The sequence below is a fragment of the Eimeria acervulina genome, genomic scaffold (assembly GCF_000499425.1).
Source record: "Eimeria acervulina Houghton genomic scaffold, Eah_scaff66, whole genome shotgun sequence".
Taxonomy (NCBI): Eukaryota; Apicomplexa; class Conoidasida; order Eucoccidiorida; family Eimeriidae; genus Eimeria; species Eimeria acervulina.
In genome coordinates this window covers 12,414-37,661 of record NW_013549669.1, presented here as the reverse complement: position 1 = coordinate 37,661, position 25,248 = coordinate 12,414, and the positions used below count along the sequence as shown (strand labels likewise).

General features: G+C 50.5%; 3 protein-coding genes across 3 annotated transcripts; 1 reads left to right on the top strand and 2 right to left on the bottom strand.

The window, feature by feature from the left end:
* Positions 1-1,701: 1,701 nt before the first annotated feature.
* EAH_00012050 (hypothetical protein, conserved) lies at positions 1,702-8,499 on the bottom strand (the record flags this gene model as incomplete). Its single annotated transcript, XM_013394748.1, has 1 exon — positions 1,702-8,499. One exon carries the CDS (start codon positions 8,497-8,499, stop codon positions 1,702-1,704), a length of 6,798 nt encoding a protein of 2,265 aa, XP_013250202.1.
* Positions 8,500-12,024: 3,525 nt separating this feature from the next.
* Positions 12,025-12,777, bottom strand: EAH_00012040 (hypothetical protein, conserved; the record flags this gene model as incomplete). Its single annotated transcript, XM_013394747.1, has 1 exon — positions 12,025-12,777. The coding sequence occupies one exon, from the start codon at positions 12,775-12,777 to the stop codon at positions 12,025-12,027; it is 753 nt and encodes a 250-aa protein (XP_013250201.1).
* A 7,135-nt stretch (positions 12,778-19,912) lies between these two features.
* EAH_00012030 (Hsc70/Hsp90-organizing protein, putative) lies at positions 19,913-23,709 on the top strand (the record flags this gene model as incomplete). Its single annotated transcript, XM_013394746.1, has 9 exons — positions 19,913-20,143; positions 20,426-20,734; positions 20,988-21,261; positions 21,426-21,529; positions 21,702-21,942; positions 22,362-22,462; positions 22,822-23,055; positions 23,360-23,448; positions 23,637-23,709. The coding sequence occupies 9 exons, from the start codon at positions 19,913-19,915 to the stop codon at positions 23,707-23,709; spliced, it is 1,656 nt and encodes a 551-aa protein (XP_013250200.1).
* Positions 23,710-25,248: the final 1,539 nt, after the last annotated feature.

The following is a 25,248-nucleotide window of genomic DNA, read 5'->3' as shown; positions in this document are numbered from 1 at the left end:
TCGGCATGTAGGCACCACTCTCCATTAGCTAATAGGAGCCGCACTACGCCACCTTACGGACCTCGGCGTATTAGTTGCGGGCGCATGCATAACCTGCCCACGGCAGTTCGCCAGTGGACACAAACATCCGATGCCTCTGTATCGCTGATAACCAAGAAAATGATGTGGTATGGCCTCCTCACATTCCCAGATAGATGGCGATGTTACCATTAATGTAACTCAATGTGCTGTAGTGGACATGCGAACTTCTCGTTATAACCTTTCTTCCATGCTAACACATTGAAATATGGGTTCGAACGTATAGAAGGGGATGGTGCGCGGTTTTCAGCCTTTTCCTAGCTCGCTCCTGTGATGGCTATTGTGTTTTGACTAGTTCTGGTCTCGCTGCTTCTGCTGCTACTGCTGTTCCCACCAGTTTTCTCTGCTGTTGCTAGGGAGAATCTGTCCCATGCTCGTGATGTGGTTCCTGTTGCAGCTATTCTTCTGCTCTACTTGTGGCCGTTCATGGGATAATGAATGCTGTTTGCTGACACGAACAGCAATCGAATTGTGGCTCGGGGTATTTCTCCACTTCGTAGTTCTTGTAAGAGGATGATCCCGGGTGAGCTCGCCACTACATCGAGTTAGGCAGGACTGGGTTTCTGTACATTTCGCTTCTGACGATCAGAAACAGATCATGCATTTCCTGGACGAACAACTGAGCAAGCTATGCAAGCCACGGCTATTAGGGTATTTCGACAACATGCCCACCCACTCAGTACAACGCAAATGGACTTGCACTTCTCCAAGGCATTTGCAAGAATTACCTGTACTTTGAATTAATGCCATGCCAGCGGTCAATTACACCCTAAAGAAATGCTGAGGTATTGCGCTAGTTCAAAAATTATTCATGTTAGCCCACCGTGCGGCAGGCTGGGGTTGACAGCGTGATGCGAATACAGTTGGATTTGGAGTAAAATGAAGAGCGAACTGTATTTCAAAAGGACTGCACGGACGAACGACAGCAAAATCCTTTCTGTGCCTGCAGGAAAAGGTTTCGGCAGAGATAGAGTGGAAAAGAACAACTACGAGATAGCTTGCAGAGGAGAATAATAACGAAACAACCTGTTTTTGCCAGGCCCACATCCAGTCCACCTCACGCCGGCCTGTAGTTGATTGCAGTCCCAGCTTGCTGAAGGCTAGCTGCGTACCCGGCAGGTGTAACCTGACGAGTGCATGGTGTTAGCCGGCACCGGGTTGCGAGCCACCACGGTCAGGATGCTGGCACTAGCATGTGCATCTCGGCGCGAGTACGTTGCAACTGTCATTCTTCGTATCTTACGGGTTGGTATTTCTCGGATTCTTCCGGGCCTGAACAGCAGACAAAGGCAACGCCTGCAATATGCAAAAGTGGAAACAAAGTCATTGTCCTCGTTATTTTGCTTTTTCCGCATTAGTCTCCTTTTGGCTGAAAGAGCTGTTGTGGCCAGGAACATAATGTGCCTGTACATTCGCGACTAAAACAGCAAAGCTTGCTTTTTTTTAGCAACGGCTGCTCTGTTTCTACCGTACATCATTTCTATAGCGCCTAGGAAGAATGACACCGGTCAAGGAAAAAATAAGGCGACCAATCGACGGACAGGGATGGAAACTCATAAATGTGCAGATGCAGAAAGGGACTGACAAACACAAGGAAGCAACAAGGCAAAGTTAGATAAAGAGTTAGATGAAGATTATCCTCCCACCTATCCCTCTTGCGCGGATTTGATCTAAAAGCCAAAGGGCGGGTGGCCGGACGACGAACTGCCAGCACTCTAGGCAAGCTCCAATTACGAGTAGAGAGCTTCCACTTGTCGAGTGGAGAGAAGATAGACAATCTGAAAAGGACCCTGATATGAAACTTGGGAAGGAAAATCGTGACCGCTGCTGGTGTTGCTGGACGCCTGGCTGACTGGGCTGTTGTTGCTCATTCTGCTGCTGCTCGTTCTGTTGCTGCTCATCCTCTTGGTGCTGCTGGTACTGCTGCGGGTTCAATCGCTGGTATGACTGCGGAAACTGATGCAGGGACTGATTAGAGTGCTGCCGCTGTTGAACGTTTGACTGCCCATCAAAGATGTACTGGGCTTCAGCCTGTGGAAGCTGCATTTGCAGCGCTTGCTGTTGTTGCGGCTGCTTGGTCTGGCTCTTGTGCTGCTGCAGCTGCTGTTCGCTTTGGTTTTGCTGCTCCACGACTCCTGGATAAATGTGGTCAGGGGAATTCACCGGCGTTTGTGGGTTCGTCTGCTGGGTATTCCATTGCTGAGTCTCCATTGTGGGATTGCCTAGTGTGCTGGCTGTCAGAGGTTGCTGGTTTGCTGCCGATGCGGCTGCTGCGACTGCAGCAGCAAATGTGGGACTATCTGGCTGAGCGATGCAGGAAGGAACGAAGACGGGAGCTGACGGATTGAAGAAAGAGAAACTATTCAGACTTCCGTGGGACGGTTCTGTGCTAACTCCGACCACTAAACCTCCTGACAGTGACGGCCCTTCATGCAGGTGGTGCTGCAGCGGTTGGTGCAACTGGTTCCTGCATGCCTCTGTTGTAGTCGGCTGCAACATAGATGCACCTTTGCTCGCTGTCGCAGCAGCAGGCACCATCGAGTCGATTTCCCCGGGAAATCCACGGGGACTTTCAGTCCAAACTTCGAAGGGTTCGAATATTCCAAACCGTGCGAAATTCCCTGCCATGCCGCCGTTGCCGTGGTTGTTGGCGTTGTTCTCGCCCTCTTCCCACCTGGCTCCGTTCATGTGATAATTCATTTGTGTTGTGTTGCTGGCCCTGCTGCTGCTGCTATTGCTGTAAACGCCGTTGCTGCCACTAGTGTTGGTGTTTCTGGTGGGGTAGTCGTTGTAGGCTCTGCCGCTGTCGCTGAAGCTGCTGCTGCTGCTGTGCGTATTGAGGGTGATGTGGTCGTTAGCAGGAAGTGCAGCTGCGCTCATTTGCTGATACGTGCCGTCATGCACGTCAGTAGCGCCAGCTGCCCCTTCACTCGTTGTTTCAGGCAGGAGGCTGAACCCCGGTGGCCCCCGTGCTGCATCTGCTGGGGCAGTTGGAAGTCGCTGCTCACGCGACAAGAATTCTTCTGGGTGCTGTTCTTGCTTGGAAAAGTTCCCTGGTGCTTCTTCGACTCCTGTCACAACTGCTGGCGATGGTGCTACCGTTATTGGTATAAGAGGCAGCAGGTATCTGTTCAGGTGGACGTACTGCAGACAAGCACGGCAGAAGCCAAGGCGTATGTTTTCTGGGGACAAGCAGCCATCCCACGGCGGCGGCATTCTCATACCAGAGGGGACAATGTATCGCCCATTCGCAGCGTTTTCAGTTGAGCCTAAAATAACATCTGAGACAATACAGGCGGGAGTGTAGGGGTTGAAATATTCCGCGCGTTGATGGGTAAGGGGTCCATGTTGGTGCCGTCCCTGCTCCGGCTGTTGATGCAGCAACTGCTGCTGCATATATGCTTGCTGCTGGTGCTGCAGCCAAAAGTTTTGCTGTTGTTGCATCCACGCGTGCGGTTGCTGGAGCTGCCACAGTTGTTGCTGCTGCTGCCAAAATTGCTGTTGCTGCAAAGCCCACAGGTGTTGCTGGTTTGGTGTCCATGGATGCTGTTGCTGGAACAGCCGCAAACGCTGCTGGTTAATCAAAAGCCATGCGTGTTGCTGCTGCTGCAACGACCAGTGAAGTTGCAGCTGCAGCCAGGCTTGCTGCTGCTGCTGCTCGACGACTGGGCGCTGCTGCGGTGTCGCTGGGTAGGAGCCTTGCGGCCGGGCAGTATATGGTTTCCCGTAAATGAATAGCTGTTGCGGCGGCGGTGGTTGCTGGCCATGCTGTTGTTGTGTGAGGTGCAGTTGTTCGTGCTGCAACTGTTGCTCGTGCTGCTCATGCTGATGCAGCCAAACTTGCTGCTGCAACTGCTGAGGATGCCATGCTCTATGCTGCCCCCATATATCCTGCTGTTGAAATGGCTGTCTCTGAAAGGCCGAAAGACGCTCTCGGTACTCATAGGGAAGCTCAATTCCTTGCTCCAGCTGCTGTTGCTGAAGGGGATGCTGCTCCTGGTAAGACCCTTGGGTTTGACTGGGTTTCTGAATGTCTTCTCTTGACAGATAAGGAATCATCACGAGCGGCTGAGGTTGTTGTTGTGTGTGGCCTCGTTGCTGCTGCTGTTGCTGCCCTCCGTACGGATGCCGCTGCTCCTGTTGCTGCTGCGTTTCTTCTTGTGGCTGCCGCTCATGTTGCTGTTTGTGCCCAGGCCCACATATCGGTTGCTGCTGGTGGAGCGGGTAGGGAAACGCCTTCGATTTCTCGTGTTGTTCTTGCTGTTGTTGCTGCGGCTGATGTTGGTACAGCAGCTGCTGCTGTTGGGAATTGCGATGCCGTTGGATTTCTTGTTTTGGTGCTGGCTGCTCGTAGCTTCGATGTTGGTGTTCTTCCTGCTGCATCCCTTCTTTCATCACCTGCCCTCTGCTAGACCTGCTTTGCGCTCGTGCCTGTTCCTCTAAGAACTGCAGCCGAGCGTGTGCCAACTGTTGGTGTACCTGCACCACGGTCGTGTTGAGTCTGTCTCTGTGTTGCTGCTCTGTTGTTTGGTCCTGCAGTCGCTGCTCCTGCGGTTCGCTTCTAATTCTTTTGTCTGGCACCATAGGAAACTGCGGGGTCAGCCACATTTCAGGTTCACTGCGGCGACGGTTCCGTCCGTCAATGCATTCGTCTGCTGCCTGCTTATCATCGTTTCTGCAAAGAGTAGTTCTCACATCTCCTGCCTCCACAAACGAGCCAGTTGCTTCATGTGCGCGGTGCTCTCTGCTGTTTCGGAATTCGCGCTTGGTGGGAAACTCGATGGCATTCTGAACCCAGGTGGGACGGGAACATGGGGCGAAAGGAACAAGAGAGTCAGGTCCACCGGCGTTGCTGTGACTGCTCTTACTACTGCTTTTAGCCCCCCGTTTGCTCGACAATGGAGTACGCAAGTCTCGTTCCTTTGGCTGAGTGCAATCCTGTGGCTGTTGCTGCTGCTGCAATACATTTTGCTGTAGCCCTGCACCCTGTTGCCGTAGATTCTGTTGGGTTTCTTGCTGTCCTGCGGAGCTCTCAGTGGCCCTCAGTGGGAGACTGAAAACCGGCTGCTTCAGCTGTTTCTGCAAGCGCCGTTGCTCCTGAGGCAGCAGTCGATGACGGCTACGTGAGTTCTTGGCTTGTTGACATCCTCTCACCAGAGTCGTTTTCCATTGTTCTTGTGGATGCTGCGTCAATTGGGTAAATGCCGCCACAGGAGGCGGAGGAGGAGGAGGAGGAGGAAGGAAAACGGGGTTTCTTTTTCGGAATATATTTTTCGCCGGTCCACCTCTTGCTGCCTGCTTACTGTCGGCTGCTTGCTGCTGTGGTGCTCCAAGAGGCGTCCAACGCTGGCGAAGGATGCACTGTTGGTCTTTGGAAAAGCGGCGGCCGTCTGCTTGCTGGAGTGGCAGCATAGGCGCTTTACTATTTGTATCTCCGCTTCGTTGTCCTTCATGGGAACCTGCATGCGGTGTTGTCCTGAGTGGCTGATTGGGAGTATCTGAAAAGCTCATTCGAATGGCGAGCTGTTTTTGCGTGCTGGGTGTTGTCCCCCAAGGCACGTGAGGTAGAGGTGAGCTTGTACTTGACAGAAGATGCTGCTTTAAATAGTATTTATTATCGTTTACCGCCGCTAGTGGGGTAAACGACAGTCGCAACAATTCGCTTCTTGTCATTGTGGCATTGTTTTCAGGCTGCAGTTGCTCGTGCTGTGACTCCTGCTGCTCAAGTTGGTGCCCTTGCTGCTGATATATCTCGTGCTGCTGTTGACATACCTGCTCCTGCTGCTGTCGTTGCTGCTTTACCTGCAGTTGCTGTTTTCGCTGCTCCTCCATCCTCTGGACCGGTGTTTGGGGCTGTGGGCCTTTTGGCACAGGATGCTGCGGCTCCTTCTGTTGCAGCCACCGCTGCTTCGATTGCTCTTTATGAGGCTGTGTCTGTATCCTTGGGTTCTCCGCAGGTGTTTGGCCCTTTCCTTTTTTCATCTCGTCCACGCTTGGCTGTTGCTGCTGCTCTATCTCCTGTTTCTCTTTGGATAACGGTTGTTCTCGCATAAGGGGGGGTTCCTCTTCGTTTACACCTTCCCGTTGCTCGTTGTGCCTTCCCTCCTCGCGGGTAAGTTTCTCATTTTGGCCTCCGTTTGCAGGCAGTTGTTCTTCTCGGCGTGGCACTGAAAGCTCCATCCAATCCGTAAAGTGTTCTTTTATCTGTTCAGCTTCCTGGTAAGGCTCCTGCTGTTTTTGCTTTTGCCGGTGCTTTTCATTCCGTTCGGTTCGATCTTCTCTTTGCTTCAACTCCTCTTGTTCCTTCTGCCTTTCCCCTGTTGTTGGCTGTCTTGCGTCTGTCTGTTCCCGTTCTCCCATTGATTGCTTTCTTGGGGATCCTTCCTGCTCCGTTGGGAGTTGTTGCTTCTCCTGGCTCTTTTGAACACACGCTGATTTTCGTCCCTTCTGCAGTGCCTGCTGTACCTTGTGCTTCGAGGTCGCTGGTATAGTGACTTCACTTAGCTCCAACGGATGTCTTACCTCCTCATGAATGGGCGCAACGTGCTGCTGCTGCTGCTGAAGCTGCTGTTCCTGTTGCCGTATTTGACTGAGTTGCTGATGCTTTTGCAGAATTTCTCTCTGTTTCTTCCTTTGGTTGGGCTTCGCTGTCTCTGCTTCATTTGTAATCGCTCGTGGTTGCTGCTCCTCCAGTTGCTGCTGCTGTACATGGGCCTGCTCTTCCTGTGCAGGCGCCGTACGACTGTCCTCTCCTTTTCCATCTGTAGGTGACTGGTGTTGATCCTGCTGCGAATGCTGCTGCTGGTTCTGCGTCTGTCTCTCCTCTTGTAGCTGTTGTTGCTGTTGCTGCTCCCTCTGTTCGTGGTTGTGCTCTTCCTTCGTTTGCATTTCTGAAGGCTGCCGATGTTGCCAGTTGGTACTTTTTCGCTTAATGAGGGGCGTACTGCGCGGCTTGGAACCGCCTGTGGGCTGTTGAGCCTTCGGTTGTTTCTGGTGGTTCTGTTTCTGTTGCAGTTTCATATGAATTGCTTCTCGTCTCGCTTTTTCCAATTTCTCCTGCTGAGCTCTAGCTTTCTCTTGCAGTCGTGCATGGAGTTGCCTCTGATGCCTATTAATGAGCTCCTGCTGCATTTGTTGAAGCTCCTCTTGGTGCATGTGCCGCAAATCTTCCTCCTGTTGCTTCTGCGCAAGGAGCACCCAGGGTCGTTCCAATGGGGGATGCTGCTGCAGCGCCTCGTGTTGCTCTTCTTCACGTCTCTGAACGATTTGCCTCTGCTGGTATTCTTCTCGAAGCAGCGCCTGCATCTCGTGCTGCAGCCATTCTTCCGGCATATTGTGCAACGGAAGCAGTTGATGCTCTCCGTCTTCAAGATATTGGCCGCCAGTCCTACTTTGAGTTCCGCCTACTGGCTTTTTACAGTGACCAGCAAAAGTAGTGCCTTGTGAGCGGGTTGCTGCGCTCGAGGAGGCGTTGCCATCCAGTGGAAACATCTGGCGTTGTTGTTTTTGCAACGCATTCCCGCCAACTTCGCCGTCCTTAGAGACACTGTCCCTGCGCATGCCTAAGCTTTCTCTCCCGCATTCTTCTTGGTGTGGAGAATCCTTATGGTGCCTGTGCATTTCCAATGGTTGAGACTGCTGCTTTTGCTCCTGATGCTCAGACCGGTTGCCATACTGTTCGTTCCCCTTGCATCCTTGCTGCTGCTGCTGCTCAAGCTGCTGGGCCCTCAACCGATCTCGTTGGCTCTGTTTTGCCGTTAGCCGTTGGCGCCTGGAGCTCTCATCTCCGGGCTTCTGCCTGCGCTGTTTTACATCCTTTTGGGCACTCTCCTGCGTGACAGCAGGGTACTCACTTCCTGTCTTTTCGCTGCATAGCTCTTCTTGTTTTGAATTTCGTCTTGGTGTTGTTGCCCATTGTGTCTTGTGTGGAGAGTTCGGTGAGATTGAAGGAGTTGTCCTTCCCCTTTGACCAGCTTGCTGTGGCTCAGATGAGTCAATCACAGCGGCGGCAACAAAACTTGGTTCTCGCATATCCGGCACCGGCATGAGGGCGAAGCGCTCTTTTTCCTGATTACCTCCTACATTTCTCGTTTTAGGTGTTTCTGCGGGTTCTCCCGAGACAACGGGAACGGGTGCAAATCTGTTGTATGCCAGAGGCTCCTCCAAAGTGTCCAATGGAAAATAATTGCATGCACATGCTCTTCTGTTGGGTCCAGACCACTCGTCTTTGCTAGGAGGGACGCAACTGAGCAATTCTTTAGGGAAAAATGTGGCGTCGCCGCTGGTAGGTCCTTCTGAAGTTCGCTGAGAAGCATGAATTCGATCCAACGGAATGGCGGTGACTGGGCACCGCAGGTAATAGTTATCACGGCTCAGTCGTTCTTGGGGTATACAAGGGATATGCATTAAGCTTCGAAACATAGGCAAGTCGGAAGATAAACATGATGCGGCAGATGTATAGTCCCCAAAGGGTGAAGCAACCATGGGAGTACACGAGGCGGCTGCTAATCTACCTTCCGTATTTATCTGTCCGCCTGAACCACAAGCAGCCGCCTGCAGGGGACTGCTGGCTGGAGTCTGAGCGACAGCAACAGGTAAATAAGACAAAGACGCTTGAGAAGCAAGATCGACTTTGCGATGACTTCCTCTTGGTTGCGCCGTGGACGAACGGGAAAACAGTCGTTGAGTCCTTTTGAAAAGCCTGTGTTCAGAAAAGTGAGGTTCTTCGCTGCTGCACACGCTCAAATCTCCACTACTTTCATGTTTGGAGTCCGGACCCCACTCAGGTTTACTTGTCTGTGATGAATCAGGTGCAGAAATAGGATGCATTAGCCTTGTGCCGCGAGGTGGAATGAAGGCCGCCTGCTTTCTTATTTCGGACTGCAAGCAGGATGCCTTTACCGGATTAGCACCTGACAACCACAGAGCTTGTGTGCAGCTACTACCCGCTCGCTGCAAGGGAGCACTGGCATTTCGATCTATCCCACACGACAAAGGGACTGCCGTAGGAGATATTCGCCGACTGCTGCATGATGCGCCGCAAGATATCTCCACCCTCGAGAGTGCAGCTGCTTCGCCTGTCGTTTCAAACATTGGCTGATTTAAAGCAGAAGTGGGGGCATCTTCTCTTCGACCTTCAAAAATCTTAGGGGGAACCAGAAGAGAAGCCTTATGACGACGATATTGGCGAAGAGGCAGCAGTTGAAAGGGGCGTTGCTTCCTTGTCACCTGGGCTCCTCCCATCCAAATGTGACTGCCAGCGAGGCTCTCAACGGAGCTGAATCTGTTCCGATTAGGTAGCCGCAAGAAGCAAGCCCGTGAATTACAGTTCTGTTCGTCCTGTGTTCCGGTGTTGGGAGGAGCCCTGACGGCAGGCGTAAGTACAGTCCCCTTAAAGGTGGTTTCCACACCAATTGTCTGTTGTTTTGTCTTCAAAAATACAATATCCTCAATACTTTGTGCGTAGCACCTTTGAGGCACCTTATCTAATGCTGACGTTGAGCGTCTCCAGCACAGCTTGCCCAGTGGCCGTAAGGGCCTTTCGAGATTCTCTCTGCAGCCCACGCAGCCAATATTTGCAAAATTCGTGCTTTTTGTCGACCACCCCGGTCTCCCCAGATGCATTCGAGGCTCATTCTCTAGGCTGCCACCACTCCTACAGAAGACTGAGCTGCAAGAAGGCGCTTGCCACATATTATTACTCCTTGAGGCGTCGCTGGGCGGTCTTCTGCCATAGCGTTCCCCTCTCTCTAAGCAGGCTCCTCCTACAGACATTGATCTTTGTGCTTGGATGCTGAGTGTGGATTTAAGAAGGTGAGGACTCTTTGATATCGTCGGCAGGGTGCGCGCGTGTTCGTAACTGCATGAGCAAAGCTAGAGAATGGGGAATGAACATGAAGTGCCCTTCTCCGTTCCTCGCGTTCCTCGCGTTCCTCGCGCCTTTTCTTAGTGTTTGAAGAGCCCTAGAGTATAGAATAACTGGGCACGTTAAGCAGCCTTTCGTATGAACCATCAGCCAACGCTCTTTGTTGGCAGTGAGATGACAAAATTTGCACCAAATACTTCCTACTTCGGGCAGTTTTTTCCGCCAACAGAGAGCTGCAAATGCCAAGGGGTGCACTCTACCAGTAAACAGCGTACATCAGCAATCGCCGAAATACGGTCAAGTTATTCTTCTTTATTCGAGGTATCAGGAGAATACTTTTGAGCTTCAAAATATCACACCAGTCCGGCAGAACGCTGAAAATGAAGTGCAAGTAAACGTAGGAAGGTGGTTTTTTAAGTGCGGAACGAACTGGGTTGTGCGGAGAAAACTAAGTAATGGGATTGAGCAACAAGAAAAGGACAAGAGATTCAGCTGACAACTTATGAGGGTAGAATGATGTATCATAAGGAATCCAGGAGTAAGATGACCCCAAAAAGATGCTAGGATTTTCAACCCGGTGTCCCTACGGAGCACATTAGTAATGGTTTCCCCTTGGGTGAAATTAAGGGTGGAAGTGCTCAGGATATCTTATTTCTGCATCGTAGGCCAAAAGTACGCTGCCATACCAACAAAAGCACTGCTGGTGGCGGCCTACGTGACCAATGGTGTCGCTTGTATTCGACGGTTGTAGCAAAATTGCTGTGCAAAAGCCAATCTTCTTTTCTTCTTCCACTTCTCTTCAAAGAAAAACTTACTATGATAGCCTGTAATATGTTTTTTCCAGACAAAGTAGGCTCCTGACTTGCTAAGCGTGCGACGGCCGGAGGTGTTGTTCGGCAGCCCACAAAGCGTGCGAATGGCAAGGGGAAATTTACTTACCAAGCTGTATACTCACGCATGATCAAATGCATCACTATTGACGAATAAGTTTATTTTAACCCCATGGACTGCCTTTAAGGCGATACAACTTCGTCGGACTCTGCATTGGCTGATTCTGCACGAACTGCAGCCGAAGAGTTCGATGCTCTGCATGTACTAAGAGAAACGGGAACAGCAGTGGCAAGTTGTGACGAAACCTTCTCTAGCCAGGCTGCTTGCTACACAGACCATCCGAATAACGCAACAAGGAACCCTCATCTGCTACGCTCACCATGCCCCGCCAGCATTCCAGTGAAACCTGTGTATACAGCCTCTGGAGAGCAAGCTGCTCTCTCCTTCACTCGAAATATGCATTTGATGCGCATAGGAAAGGAACGACCTTCTTGGTGCTAGCTGGACTCCTACGTATCCGTTTGCAGCCTCTGCCATCCCCTGTTTGTCCTGGCACAATCCTATTCGGCCAGTCACCATCTATCACCTCTACACTTGCAGCACAATCCACTAGTTTCGCGCTTGTCTATCTTTCCATTGCACAACCCGAGTACAATGCGACGCAATTATATCGTTCAACGCTGCAGCTGTTGAATCCTCAACCCCACAACCCCCTATCCCTATCCAGCTCCCTCCCGCTGGCTGGCGGCACGAACGCTGCGGCAATCTGAACCGCAAGGACTTCATTATATGCACTATGTGCAGATAAAGAATGTATAGGATATACTCATGCGCATCTTCAAGCAGACAAATGAGAAACTGCGAGGATGGCAATTGGGTGGCTAGGAGAAAAGCGTCCCCAGCCTTCGATCGCCACTCACTACCTATGGCACTACGCACAGGAGGAGCTCTGAATATGCCCTAGTAGAAACTAATACTGCCATTAACTTCACTGTGGATATTACGCCGTAGCAAAGCATTCAAGGAAAGATCAGTAGTTTCTTTTAGTGGCAAGGCGGGTGGAACTTTGCCTTACCCATTCCCCACCCCTTGTGAAATTCGCCATTCGTACATGTCCTCCACTGGTAGGTGAATGAATGCATCACTACTTTCATAACCACCGCAATAAGCGTCGGCTAGAACTAGACAGTCCGCACGTTTTCCACAAACTGGGCATCAGACATCCAAGCATGGAAACAAGAGATGGGAAGCTACTCCAAACTCGTTCCTCCTGATTTTGACCTAAAGGTACCCAATTCAGAAGCCGTCGTTGCTGATCGGAAGGTGGTTAGATCGTCGTAAGGGTGGTTGAAATGATTACTTCCAGTTCCTCCACTAGTAGCATCTGCAGCTGCGCCTTTCGTCGGGCCACTCATCTTCAGTCCCTCCGCGCCCCTCTCTTCCCCAACAGCACCTGCTGTTGCTGCTGCGTTCAAATCTCGTCTCTTCTGGCCACGATTACGATCTGAGGAAGGAACAGTTGTGACTCTTTGCGGGCGACGGTCAACCTGCCTGGCAGCAGTCTCGCCGCCCGCTAGTTGAGGTTGACGAGAAGCACCTTTCTTTATAAAATCCCTCTCCAGATCGGCTCTACGTCTTTGCGCTAGCTCCATAAGCCGGCGGAAGTGCTGCTCCCTTGTGCCTTTGGGAAGAAAGCTCCGCACAAGTTCGTTGGTTCCCGGCGGCGCGTTGGTGATGGATCCGTTCAGAAACACGGATTTCTTCACTAAATCAACCGCTTCTTCCTCCTCGACTCCGAGAGCCTCATACACCTCTCTTCTCACGGAATCGCTCATTCGGATCTCAGTTCGTCTCAGATCCAAAACGTACTTCTTCGTCAACAGCACCTCCTGCAATTCCTTCTCTGAGCTCATGTTAGGCACAGTGAGCTCTCCCGCCACTTCCAGGATCACAGATCCGTCCCCTATCATGGAGAGGCCCCTAGTATCCAGTGTGTCCATCATGTTCTAACCACCCCTCTCCTAATCGATCCCGTCACTCTGCAACGAATTCCTGCCGCAACCCTTTCGTCCACGTGGAAACTGGAAGAATCACTTCCACAACGAACTCATGGTGCAGTATGCAGCTCGAAGTAGGGGGAAGCTCGAGAAAAGAACAAATGCAACAGAATCTGCAGAGAAAACAGGGAGCGGGGCGCGCTGCGAGTACAGCACGCTCCTTACCCCTGGAGGAGGCAAGCAAGGAAAACCGGAGAATTCCGCGTACAATCGATTAGCAATGAGGATATCTTGAAGTATACGTTCAAAGAAAGATCATTCGCGAAGCTGCAGGAGCGAGCTGGCGCGAACCAAGTTCGAGTGTGCTAGCGGCTCGCCTATACAGCCCACTTTGTCTACGGGACGGCTAAGCACACTTTTCCGTGCACCTACACTCGTTTTTTCTACCTGATACACTAAGTAATCTTCAATAATGGTTTTATGGTGTACAATTGTTCTTGAGTCGTGTTTGTCTGCATCTGTTTGGCGCTTGGTCGTCCGCAGCAAGCCCATTGCCACCCTGCTTCCGTCTTACACACACTTTGTGTTTTGCTTTTTTAACTTCCATTTAAATTATAAATACCCTATACTTACATAACCTATTCTGTATCATCATCACTTGGCGTTCATCTGCTTGGGCATGTACGGGAGTGGAGTGTGTGGCTGCGGTTTCTCTGGAAGGAGGGATTCGCTACCGTTAACTGCTTAAACTGCGTGTTGCGGTGCATTTTATTTCCTTGGATGGTGAAAACCTTCCCCCTGTTGGCCCGGAGTGCTGGTTCCTTGCTCCCGTCGGGACACAACGGCGCGATGCCGGGCCTCTATTTCGTGGGGAGTGGCAGCTCTCATCACACTTTCCTTTGCATATGTGGGAGGTTGCGTTACTGTGGAAGCAACTGCACTCCTTATCGTTTGCGCCTGTTGAAGGTATTGCTGCCCCTCGACGCAACAATACTCGTAGCCTGGTTTGTGTGAAGTTGGTAAGCGTATTTGTGTTTGCAAGAATGCGGCTTATTGAGGGCGGATGAAAAGTTTAAAAATTGTTTGCAGTGCTTATGAGAGCAGCAAAGTGGGCTTTGTCATACTTTTTTGTGGAGTATTCGTGCAGCAGGAGTTGCAGCAAGGTGCGCTGCAACTCGAGGGAGACCGTATCGTCTCCATCCTAGCCCCAGGGTGTGTGCCGCTGTACGCAGGATGGCTGAAGACTAGCGTGTAGATCAGCTGCTTCGTGGGAACCGTTATATCAGGTCCCTGAATATATTGCCACTCCTGGAGGTCCTCGGCTGAGAGCGAAGACTGTCGTTGCACTTGTTAGCACCAGACAGTGGCATTCGAGAGCTGCGCAGACAGCCGGCAGGGCGGGAGCGCCTGGTGCACATCACCGATTAGTCGTTTAGGTACTTTGGTCGGAAGAATACAAAACTAAAGTTTTGGATATTTTCTCAGAAATTTGTCGAATTCAGCGCTCGAAAAGTGGAGTTATAGGATAGGATTCCCAAGGGGGAGACGAGCAACGGCTGGGCGCCTCATTGCATTGGAACAAGAATGCTCACCCAGTCCAGCGGGGGGAATGTGCGTACAGCGGAAACAGACCACGAGGGATGCCACCACTCTCCACGTTCATATGAAACGAGCCCCGTGATGGGTGGGCATTGGAGCTGTCTTTTTGACTTCAAAATTCATTCTAGGAGTTACTGTTTGTATTGGAGTTAGCTTTATAAGGAAGGGTGGTACGGCAACAGCGATTATGTCGAATAAATGCATTGGGTACTGTACAACTGTCCTGAAGCACACCGTAGTGGGGAAGCTTCCCAATGTGCGCTGCGGTGTCGGCTTATGGCCAACTCTACAGGGAAATATTTTGCGTCAGGATTGACCTAAACTAGGGGAGATATCCATCAAGCGGTACATCAAATATGAGCCCTTCATGAACAGATATCCAGCTTCTTTGTCAGTGGTTCTTAGTAGGGCCATGCAGACAGATAGTCGGCAACTGGATGGACGTAGGAGAGGGGACGAAAGGGTCAAACGGTAGAACTGGACGAAGTCGTGAATTATCCACACAACAAATGGGCGAGAACCCCACTTCCACTTCTTGAGCTGCGAAGCAGAAAATGGGTTTGAAAAGCTGAACCGCATGTGGAACGTATGGATATTGGAGCTGTGACTACTAGCCCAGAGAAGAAAAATGTAAGGAGCGAGAACAGACAGCCGCCGGCGAATTCGGCACTCGAATGGCAGAGGGCAGATAGCGTAGCAAGGGAGTACTTTACCTGCAGATCCACCCAAGTGTGTGTCTGCATCCAGTTCGTGGTAATGCTTGGGGGCTTCTACCACCGTTTGGTTCAAGATGCAGAGTGTATGTGCTATCTGAAGCCTCGGCGAGGAGGCGCAGCTTACCTACTCGTTCGTTGTCATTTGTCTTCCACTACTTTTTGCGAATGCCACATAGAACACGAGTGGAACTACGTTCGTCGAATGCTGGCGCAAATTAGAAATGGGCCAATATTAGCATGGTACAGGACTTTTACGGTGAAGCAATTTACCTCGCTTTAATCGTAGCCACTCCGTGGGTGACTGCATGCAGGGCGCGCATTCCGCTTCCTGAAGACGCCGTCGAGATATGTGCGCAGAGGAGCAGTGAAAGACTGCAACTCCCAGCTTTGCGAACAGCAGCTGCGTCTCTATGTGTAGAATAGTGGAATGAATGTTCTAAGAAGGAAACGAGACGATTCCAACTGAGGGCAAAGGCATTGCTGTAAACGAAGGGGAAGCGCACGCACTCCGTCGTGATGGCCTTATGAAGACCGCAGTTTTGAAGGATTCGATCTAATTAGAATTCCCAAATCAATGCAAGCAGGCACAATTGAAGGAAGAGTTATCAGATGTAATAAACAGCAAGGCGAATTCAGCGGGCCGTTTACCCGTTCGATGCCCAACGCACAGCATTGAACTCATTCACCGAGCGAACACACGCTTTGTTCCGAGGTATAGGCAGCTCCCACATATTTCAGCCGAAATTGAGAGGCGGGCAGGCAAGTTGCTAAGCTACGGAAACGCTTAAACATCAACTAGCTCGTTCGGAGTCATTGCGGTGCTGGCACGGGAGGTGGCGCAAGTAAGTCCCCCAACAAAACCGTCGTAAAGCAAAAGCTTTACATGTTCGGAAGAGCAATTGCTTGGCTTGCATGGTTCAGTATTAGCAAAGTCAGAGTCAAATGACGAGTGTTATCTATTCACAATTTGACTTTGCTGGCGCGCTGCTGCATACCCCAGTACATACTGACGGCATGCGCAAGACCACGTTCCATGCCCACACTTGGAAACTATGCTACGCATGCTGCACTCGTATACCCTCTGCGTTGGTGCATCCACTTGCAGGAGAGCATCCGCAGGTCAATCACGGTTTCTTGCAACTAATGGACGGCGTGCATATGTTCGGCTGGACCGTGCAGGAACACATACAGCGCAAAGGGCATGCTCTAGAGCACCTATGTGAGCAGCATATGTGAGCAGCAAAGGTTCGCAAAAGCATAGATGTGTTTGTTTTGCATGCAAACAGTTAGATTCCTGGGGTTTCGCGTTTGCAGGTAGGCGCTGCCCGTGTACACTTGCATGGGCGTCCAGAAGTTCCTTGGCCTCGCATCCTACTAGCGCAACCTCATCCCCGTTTTCGTTCGCATTGTCGCCCCTATAACGGATATAATTAAGAAAGACAACTAATTTATTTGGACAGAAAGTAAAGGCGCGCCAGCCACCCTCCGCATCAAACGCTTGGCATCGTCTCCAGCACTCTCACTCCCTGATTTCGGCAAACGCTTCTTCCTAACAACCGATGCCAGTGGCACAGCAGTTGGGCTGCTGTTCCCTCAGCAAGCTAGCGACAATCACAAGTACTAAATAATCAAATAACCACCAAACGAACAAGCAGATCAAGCAAACACCAAATAATCGCTCGCCACTTATACCGTTATACGGAAAGTGAGGAGAAGTCTCTGGTAGGTGAAGAGGTGCTCTATATGTTCTGACTGGGAGTATGGGAGTGTCCAGATTAATTATCTTGCAGGTACTTCACTGTTCAAGCTTATCCTTAACGACTGTCAGGCATGACAAAGAATTTTCAAAACTGCGATAGTGAAAGACTTTGTCGGCATTGTTGTGGGCTCACGCAGTATAACTTCACACTCCAGAAGGCCAACATTGTCACAGATTCACTCCCCAGACACACTAATAGTAAGACATTTGTTCCGCGACTGCGCTTAACTTCACTGGTCCCTGCCTTCATTTTAACTAAAGTTTCTCTTTCTCCGCCGACACTTAAGTGGCTGCGGTTTCTGATAGCAAGAAGTGCGTCACGGACGACCGCTTTTTGCGGTAGCAGACTCAGCGTGGACTACAGCAACTGTATCTTTTAGGCCCGTTTCGTGCAGACGTTTCGCGCAAAATGCACGAACACGCTGCATGCTCGTGTTTTGTTGACACCCGTATAGTAGGCCATAGCCTACTATAGGGGTGTCAGCAAGACACTGGGGACGTTTGGCAAAGTTTTTGTCGGGCTAGGCTGCCCCTCTCAGTGGAGAAATGCGTCCTCACGCCTCAGGAATATCCGCAGCAAAGCCAACACAACACTCTAGAACCCAGACCCCTCTGGCTTGGCTTCCATCCCTAAATGGATGTGGACGCACGCTCAGACAGAATTCATTGCGGATTTGCCATTGGTAGGAGGCCTCCAGAGCAATTTCGTTGTGGATAGACTTAACAGGTATGTTCACTACAGTGCCGATTACTACACTTTGGCACGAGTGACGGAAAATATCACATTTTGGCACAAGGAGGAAGGCAGGCCCAGATGAGGGCCAGAACACGGGGCCCAGATGGTCAGGGTTGCCTGATCTGCGGAGTTTGACACCCTTAAGACCCCGCTCCTGGTGCGACGCGGTGGGGCGTGCCTCTGTATCTCCGGCGTGTAGCGACAAGAGCAATGGACATGAAGGAAATAAGCAGCTTTTTCGACGGCGAAGCTGAAGCCAAGCGTAATTAATAAACCAGCGGCAGAAACCAAGTTCTCTTTCGGTATTGGAATTTAACTCAAGCGCGATTAGTAATTGTATAGAAAATTATATAGTTTTGACGGCGGTTTAGGAGCTTATGAGAAACTCACCGACGGGCGGCAGGCATAGACGTTGACCTGCTGCGGTATCCGTAGAAGGTTTCCCTGATTATACGATCTAGCTTCTCTTCGTACAGAGGCTTCGCTGAAAAGCGACGACCAAGCTGTATCTTGCCATGTTGGGTTCAATACGATGGTGAAGTGTTCGTTACGTCCCTGTGGTGGCCTGTGCTTCGCCACTCAGCAGAGAAATATGCTTTAACGGCTCCGGTATGAAAGCAGCAAAAGCTGCAGAACTCGCTTAAACCAGGACTCTTGCCTCCCCCTTGGGCTCATATGGCGCCTCTAAGTGCAACGGGAGTCCACAATGTCACCTAAGGCCCGTCGTGAAATGCAGTCGAGCCGATATACTCGGGAAAATAGTATTGCAAAGGCAAATTTCCTCGTCTTCAGCTTCCACGAGTCCAGGACAGAGCGGGTAGACAGCGCAAGGTCTTGGGACCGGCGCGAAGTGGAGGCGGCCTGTCTTGAGTAGCACCGTCCCCTCCTGCAACTCCTACTGCAACCATAGATTGAAGCATGCATAATCCCCCTTTATGATGCTTTCACTAACACTGGAGGTAATTGCTAAACGCCTGCTTGGCCCTCAGTATCTAGCCTGTCAGCAAGGACAAGCATACACACCAACTCCCAACAGACCATGCGGCCCTATTATTACAGTTCCAGGGGCCGCTTTAGAGTTCAGCTGTAGTCTACTTCGGTGCTCCGGATGCCTGCAGACCGCCGAGGAGGTCAAATGCTTTTAGGGTTGTATTACTTCAATGCCCGTGCTGCAGCTCACGAGGGTCCTCGACTAAGATCGACTTTTCTCATTGAGGATACGGTCTGCGTGATGTTGAATTTTGGGTTGCGGTAGCCAGCGTGTGCTCCATCGTGTCAATTCTATGGCGATTTTGCGTTGAGTAATTGCATTTAATGGCTTTTTTGCATAATTATCCAATTAAAGATTATCTAGTGGAGCGTAACGAAACTTCTCATTCTTACACCAGGATCGTCGTCGTAGAGCCAAAAGGCTTAACGGAAGAGTTCTCAATAGGCAGGTGGCCTTCACTACCGTCCGTAGACGTTGTTGGCACAGCGCCGCGAAGGAATGATTTTAGGGGAGATTCGGCGGTGGCACGCACGGAATGCTCCTCGCCTCCTCGCAACTAGTCCTAAAAGGCAACTTCACAAGCAAGCGTAACCTCCCCAGTTCCTTCTGTCTGCACTAAAACTGTAGAGGATTTCATTTCTACTTGGGTGCAGACTGCCCTCTAGGGCCAATTGGTACCAGCTTAAGACACAGCATGCTACACCACCTCAACCCCGCACTGAAGCCCCCCTTTCGCAACTTGCACTAACACTATAGGCGATTAATAAGCGCTTCCTTCGCTCTCAAAAGCCAAATGCATGCAAGTGGAAATAAGCGTACCAACATTATACACACTAGGCAGCTCAGGCTCATATAGGTTCGTTGCCGTGATGGTGTGAGGCGTGGGAAGCTTGCGGTCCAATGCAGCTTCACGAGCGGAAATGAGAATGCAAGCTCAGGTTATTTAGTATGGATTAATTACCTCTCCTCTAGCATTGCCGCAACGCATGCAACACCAGCTGGCCCCGCCAAATGGGATTTAGCGTACCAGAATCCGCGGGGCTGGAGGGGCACGGGCGGGAAGGGGAGGGGGGGAAGGGGCGAGCTAAAATGAGCAGTACGATTTTTCTGCAATTTTATGTTTTAGGAGCTGTGTTTTTCTTCTCCCTTTGTCGTCGGAGAGCTGACGGGTTGGGGTGTACGCGCAGGTGATCTGCACAGCAGTTGGTTGCTGCGCTGGTAGTGGGGCTTCTCATTATTTATTTGGTTTCTCTTAGTGGATTAGATTCATATTGTCTGTAATTTATCGATTTCAACAATATTTGCTGCTTCTCACAAATATTGCTGCGCGTCTACTAACGATGGCTACCGGCGCCGAACAAGCTCAGGAGGAGAAGGCGAAGGGAAATGCAGCTTTTCAGAAGGGTGACTTTGATGTGGCGGTGAAGCACTTTACAAAGGCAATTGAATTAAGTCCCTCAGATGCTGTTCTCTACTCCAACAGATCCGGCGCCTACGCCAGCCTCAAGGATTTTGAAAAAGCATTGAAGGACGCGGAAACTTGCGTCAAGTTGAAACCCGACTGGGCGAAGGTAAAGGGCAGCATAAAGGCAAACAATAACTTTTCTTCCTCGCAGTAGTCAAACCATCAAATGCCTTTTCTGCCTGCACGCAATCGGCTCCACGCAAACTCGCCGTCAGTACTGGAACATTCTTGTCCCTTTACGTATCCGGTGCAATTACATCAGTTTGTTCTCCCCAGCCGATTTCCGCTGCACGCCTACCTGCGTGGACAGCTGAGGGGTGAGCGCATAGCTGTTCTGCTTGATTGATTCTTTCCTTTCGTTTCCTCCGGTTTTTGTGTATTTCTGCAGGGTTACTCACGAAAAGGTCTGGCCGAGTTCAACTTGGGGCGGTTGCGGGAGGCGGAGGCCACTTACCAGAAGGGGTTGTCTATAGACCCCCAGAACACGTCACTACAGGCAGCACTAGCCGAGGTGCAGCAGAGCGAAGCGTCAATGAGGGATCTGCAGGCGATGATGGCGGTAACAAACGCTGTGCGCAGTCACCCGAAGCTGCAGAAGTACAGCCAAGAAGATCCTGAATATGTACAAAAACTCGTCTCAATCGTTTCCAAGATACAAGCAAACCCCAGCAACCTCCGACTCATCATGGCCCAGCCGGTACACTGCACCCACTTCTGTTTCACCTACTTCTGTTGTTCGTGTATTTGTTTTTATGCCTATTTGCGCTTGCGAATCTGTGGCTGTGACCTCCATGAAAACATATTTATCTGCATATATGTGCAAGCATGTGTATTCATTTGCACATACATAAATATATATGCGTATATGTAAATGTTTTGCAGTTTCGCATAGTTTTGTGTGTGTGTTCATGCACATCCACCTGTGAAAATGGAGTCGTGTGCGTTTTTAGGACGTGCGGATTCGTGAAGGCATAACAGTGGCATTGGGTGGTACTCTAGAGGAGGAGGAGGTGGCCCCAGCGAAGCCGTCTAAGACGCATGAGGATTCAAAGGAGCCGCCAGCTCCTAAGAAGGAGTTGACTGAGGAGCAGAAGAAGGCAGAGGAGTTCAAGCAGCAGGGTAACGCGCTGTACAAACAACGCAAGTTCCACGAGGCCCTGCAGGCCTACGATGAAGCAATCAAACATGATCATAATGAGATCCTCTACCTCAACAACAAAGCAGGTACAGCTCCAGATGATGCACACTTCCTATCTATACAAGCCCCAGCAATGTGTAATACAGAGACACCCAGATGAACACCCAGACGCAGCGGATGTCGCATGCGGCAGCCAAGAGGATTCAGATGCCTCGCTGAGCATGCGTATTTGTGGGTGTATTCTCTGCAGCGGTGTACATGGAGATGGGGGAGTACGAAAAATGCCTTGCTGAGTGCAACAAGGCGCTTGAGATGCGATATGAAGTGAAGGCGGACTACGACGTGGTGGCCAAGGTGAATGGAATATAATGCGTTTGAGCAGTATCATGGGAAGGGGGAATAGATGTATAAGCATATGTATTTATAGATATTTGCTTATCCATAATACGATATGTTTGTTTTTTCCTGTTGCTGTTCTGCGGGTAGCGTGCGAATGGATAGGCGTGTGGGTGTGCGTGCACGTCAGGTATACAACCGCATGGCGGCCTGCTACACGCGGCAGAAGGACTACGGGAAAGCGATTGAGATGTACGAAAAGTCGTTGTGTGAATCCAACACGAGACAAACTCGTGCAGCGCTGGCGGACGTTAAGCGCCTGAAGGAAAAGGCCGACAGAGAGGCGTACGTAGACCCCCAGAAAGCAGAAGAGCACAGACAAAAGGGAAACGAGTTTTTCAAAAACAATGACTTCCCAAGTGCTAAGAAAGGTGAAGCAACCAGATAACGGACTGACAATCTAACAAATACACCACAAGATGACTCCAGAAGGAAATGCACCAGCTTACCAGACAGGGGGTAGAGCAAAGAACACACAAACGGGCAGGGGAAGGACAAAAGTCTGAGGGAGGCACGAATAAACACGAAAACGCACGAATAGACGGAAGAGCAGAGCCTGCACATTGAAGCACCTAGAAGGCATCTTCTGTGCATGCCATCACTGGATAGCAATTAATGGTTGTCAGTTGTCAATTGCCAATTATTAATAGAATACATGATTAAGTTTTCCTTTCATTCTGGCCTTTTGGATTAGTGTGTGTTTGTTTTGAAGTTGAATCTGTTTTTGTGAAATCAAGATCAAATTTCACTCCACTCGCCCCCTGAAGTTAAATTCTCTTGTGACTTGCAGAGTACGACGAGGCGATTCTGCGGAATCCAAAAGATGCGAAACTCTACAGCAACAGAGCAGCTGCTTTAACGAAGCTGTTTGAATATCCATCGGCACTGAAGGTTCGTTTTGCATTGTATAAGGTGGTTCTAGAAAATCAGGGGCTTTCTGCCGCCGCCTCGCGCAGGGGGACTTCGTGGGGTGTATGTACATCCCTTATGAGTCGTATTTTCTGTGAACACTTAATTGAAGAGGGCGTCATATGTCTCTGTGGTGCGTGTGTATCATATTTCCCATCCTGTTCTTTACACTTCAATCTCTTTTTTTCGCACAATGCGGGCAACATCGAACTGAGGGTAGGGGAATGATGCGTTAGTTCAGGCTCCATGCACCCTTTGTGTTGGTTATTTTTACAGAATGTGCATTTCTCTTATTCATGACACGTCCATTTTTCCGAGATGTTTCGCTCTGATTATCTCAGGACTGCGACACGGCTATCAGCCTGGACCCGACATTTGTGAAGGCCTGGAGCCGCAAGGGGACGCTTCACTTTCTGCTCAAGGAATACCCGAAGGCGCTAGAGGCATTCGACAAGGGTTTGGCCTTAGATCCCAACAGCAAGGAGTGCATGGATGGCAAAATGCAAATCATCCGCAAAGTACAGCAACAGCAACAATCGGGCGAGGTTGATGAAGAACAAATGAGACACGCTATGGTGCGTTGCAGCATGGGCAGCACCGAAGTTCCAGTTTTGTACAATTGAATATGCAGGGACAGCTGCGCTATTGGCTGTCTACGTCCATGGCTTTGTTTTCATTCACCCTGCACGGGTTGGCTAACACTTTAGGGTTTACGGTCTGATGTTTAAGGTTAAGATACCTGAGCCCCGCGGGTTTCTAACGATGTCAGACACAATCCCATGGGAGAGGAATGCGAATGAAATCCGTGGTTATTTCTTTGCATCTGATGTTGTCTTTGTTTATCCTCTTTTCCTACCGCTTCCCCTTGGCGTGTCGCAGGCGGACCCGGAAATTCAACAGATTTTGCGGGACCCCCAGATGAGCATTGTGCTGCAAAACGCACAGGAGAACCCGGCCATGCTCAAAGAGTAGGTAGCCCAGGGCAGCAGCAGCTGCATTAAGCCCTAAACCTCAAACTTTGAACCCGAAACCTCGAAATTCGAGGCGTTTGCTTCTGCTGCTTGGGGTCGTGCAGTTGAGCGAGACAGTGGCGATGCTTTTTGCAACTACAGCAACCCGTTGTTGTGTCTGCTGCCCGGCTTCTACTTCTGCGCAGGTACCTCCAGGATCCGAAGATTCGTGACGGTATAAATAAGTTGATAACTGCCGGCATTCTGCGGGTGGCGTGAGGTTGGCTGGTGCATGCACGCAGTGTGCATTCACCCGGGGGCCAGCCGGAGCTGATCCAGCCCATGGTTTTATAGACTGAATTTTCATCATCAGCAGCACCAGCAGCAGCTGCAACAACAGCAGCAGCTGCATTATTGCTTCCTAGCAGGACCCCGTTCATATGAGTTTGCTACAAGGGAACTGCTCGCGGAGCTGTAGAGAACAAACGGCGCCCGACAGTTGGTATGGATTTCTATTCATTTCTGTGTTTGCAGAAATGAATAGAAATTCATACCAACTGTCGGGCATTCAGTGTATTCATGCAGCGCATGGATTTCTCCATATGTGGCTACGATTTTATGCTTGCAGTTAGATGCAATATTACCTCGAGAGAGATACAAAAGGAGTTTAAGGGGCTTTAGCTGCGATGAACGTGCTGCTCTTCGTAAATAACGCGAAGCACGCACTAGCAAAACCTTGAGGGTACAGAAGCCGAGTTAAATGGACACGATGATTGATAGCATATATCTAAATGTACGCATGAATCTGTACCTACATGGGTACAAGCTTATGCATGCCTCTCTCCCCCACTATATATATTCTTACAAATTTGTTGGTTTGCGGCGACTTCGCTGGTAGCGGGCTTCCCGTAAGGGAACCGCGGGTCGCCGTACTAGTGTAGGGGTTTGCAGACAGCAGCGCGAATGCAGTAACTGCACAGAGTTTAGAAGGATCTGTCCTCGCAATAGACCCTAAACGTGCCGGTGTCTCGCAAGGCGTGATAAGCATGAAAGGTGCGGGGGATTCTTGTCCGCCTCTCCTCACCCCACTGCACGAGTCAGTGACGTGTGAGGTACTGCAGATGAGGTTGTACTTAGCTTTGGGTTTTCTAGTCACGTACGATGTGCTGCGAACATCCTTTCAGTTTTTGGTTTGTATGTGGAGGGAAATTTTACTACTGTTTAGTCTAGTTGATGGCCGGCCAAGGCTTTGGACTGGAGTCCAGGGCAAATTCATGGCATACACCATTGTGTTTAGACTTTCTTTCCGTTTGAACTATTGGACCTACAGTACACGCAAAAAGTACATTAGGAGGAGTCGTTGTTTTGCATGCAGAGAGGGCCTCAGGCTGCTTCCCTGCAAATTCGTGTTTAGAGGCGCTGCGCTCTCGTGAGGCGACGCCGTGGCTGTCCCTCCAGAGGTTCGCTGCTACAGCTAACAGCTGCTACAGCTAGACACTGCAATGGCAGCTAGCCGCTGCGGGTGCTGGGAACTTCCTGTTCTAACGGGGAGGGGAGTCTAAATGCATGCGAGCGATTATGTGTCGTTTGCATGCCAGGCCGCGCGGAGCGCAAAGGGAACGCTTGGAAAGGGTACCTATTTTCCGGTAATTTATCCTAATAAATTCGAATTTCACCTGAATTGCTGCAGATAAGCACCCCAGCAGGAATAGGAATGCGAATGGCACGCGCAGAGTCCAACGGGCACCGCAGAGATTTCGGCGACGAGTGTTGCACGACTGGGGCACGATTTTAGTTGAATTGATAGATCTGGAGGGG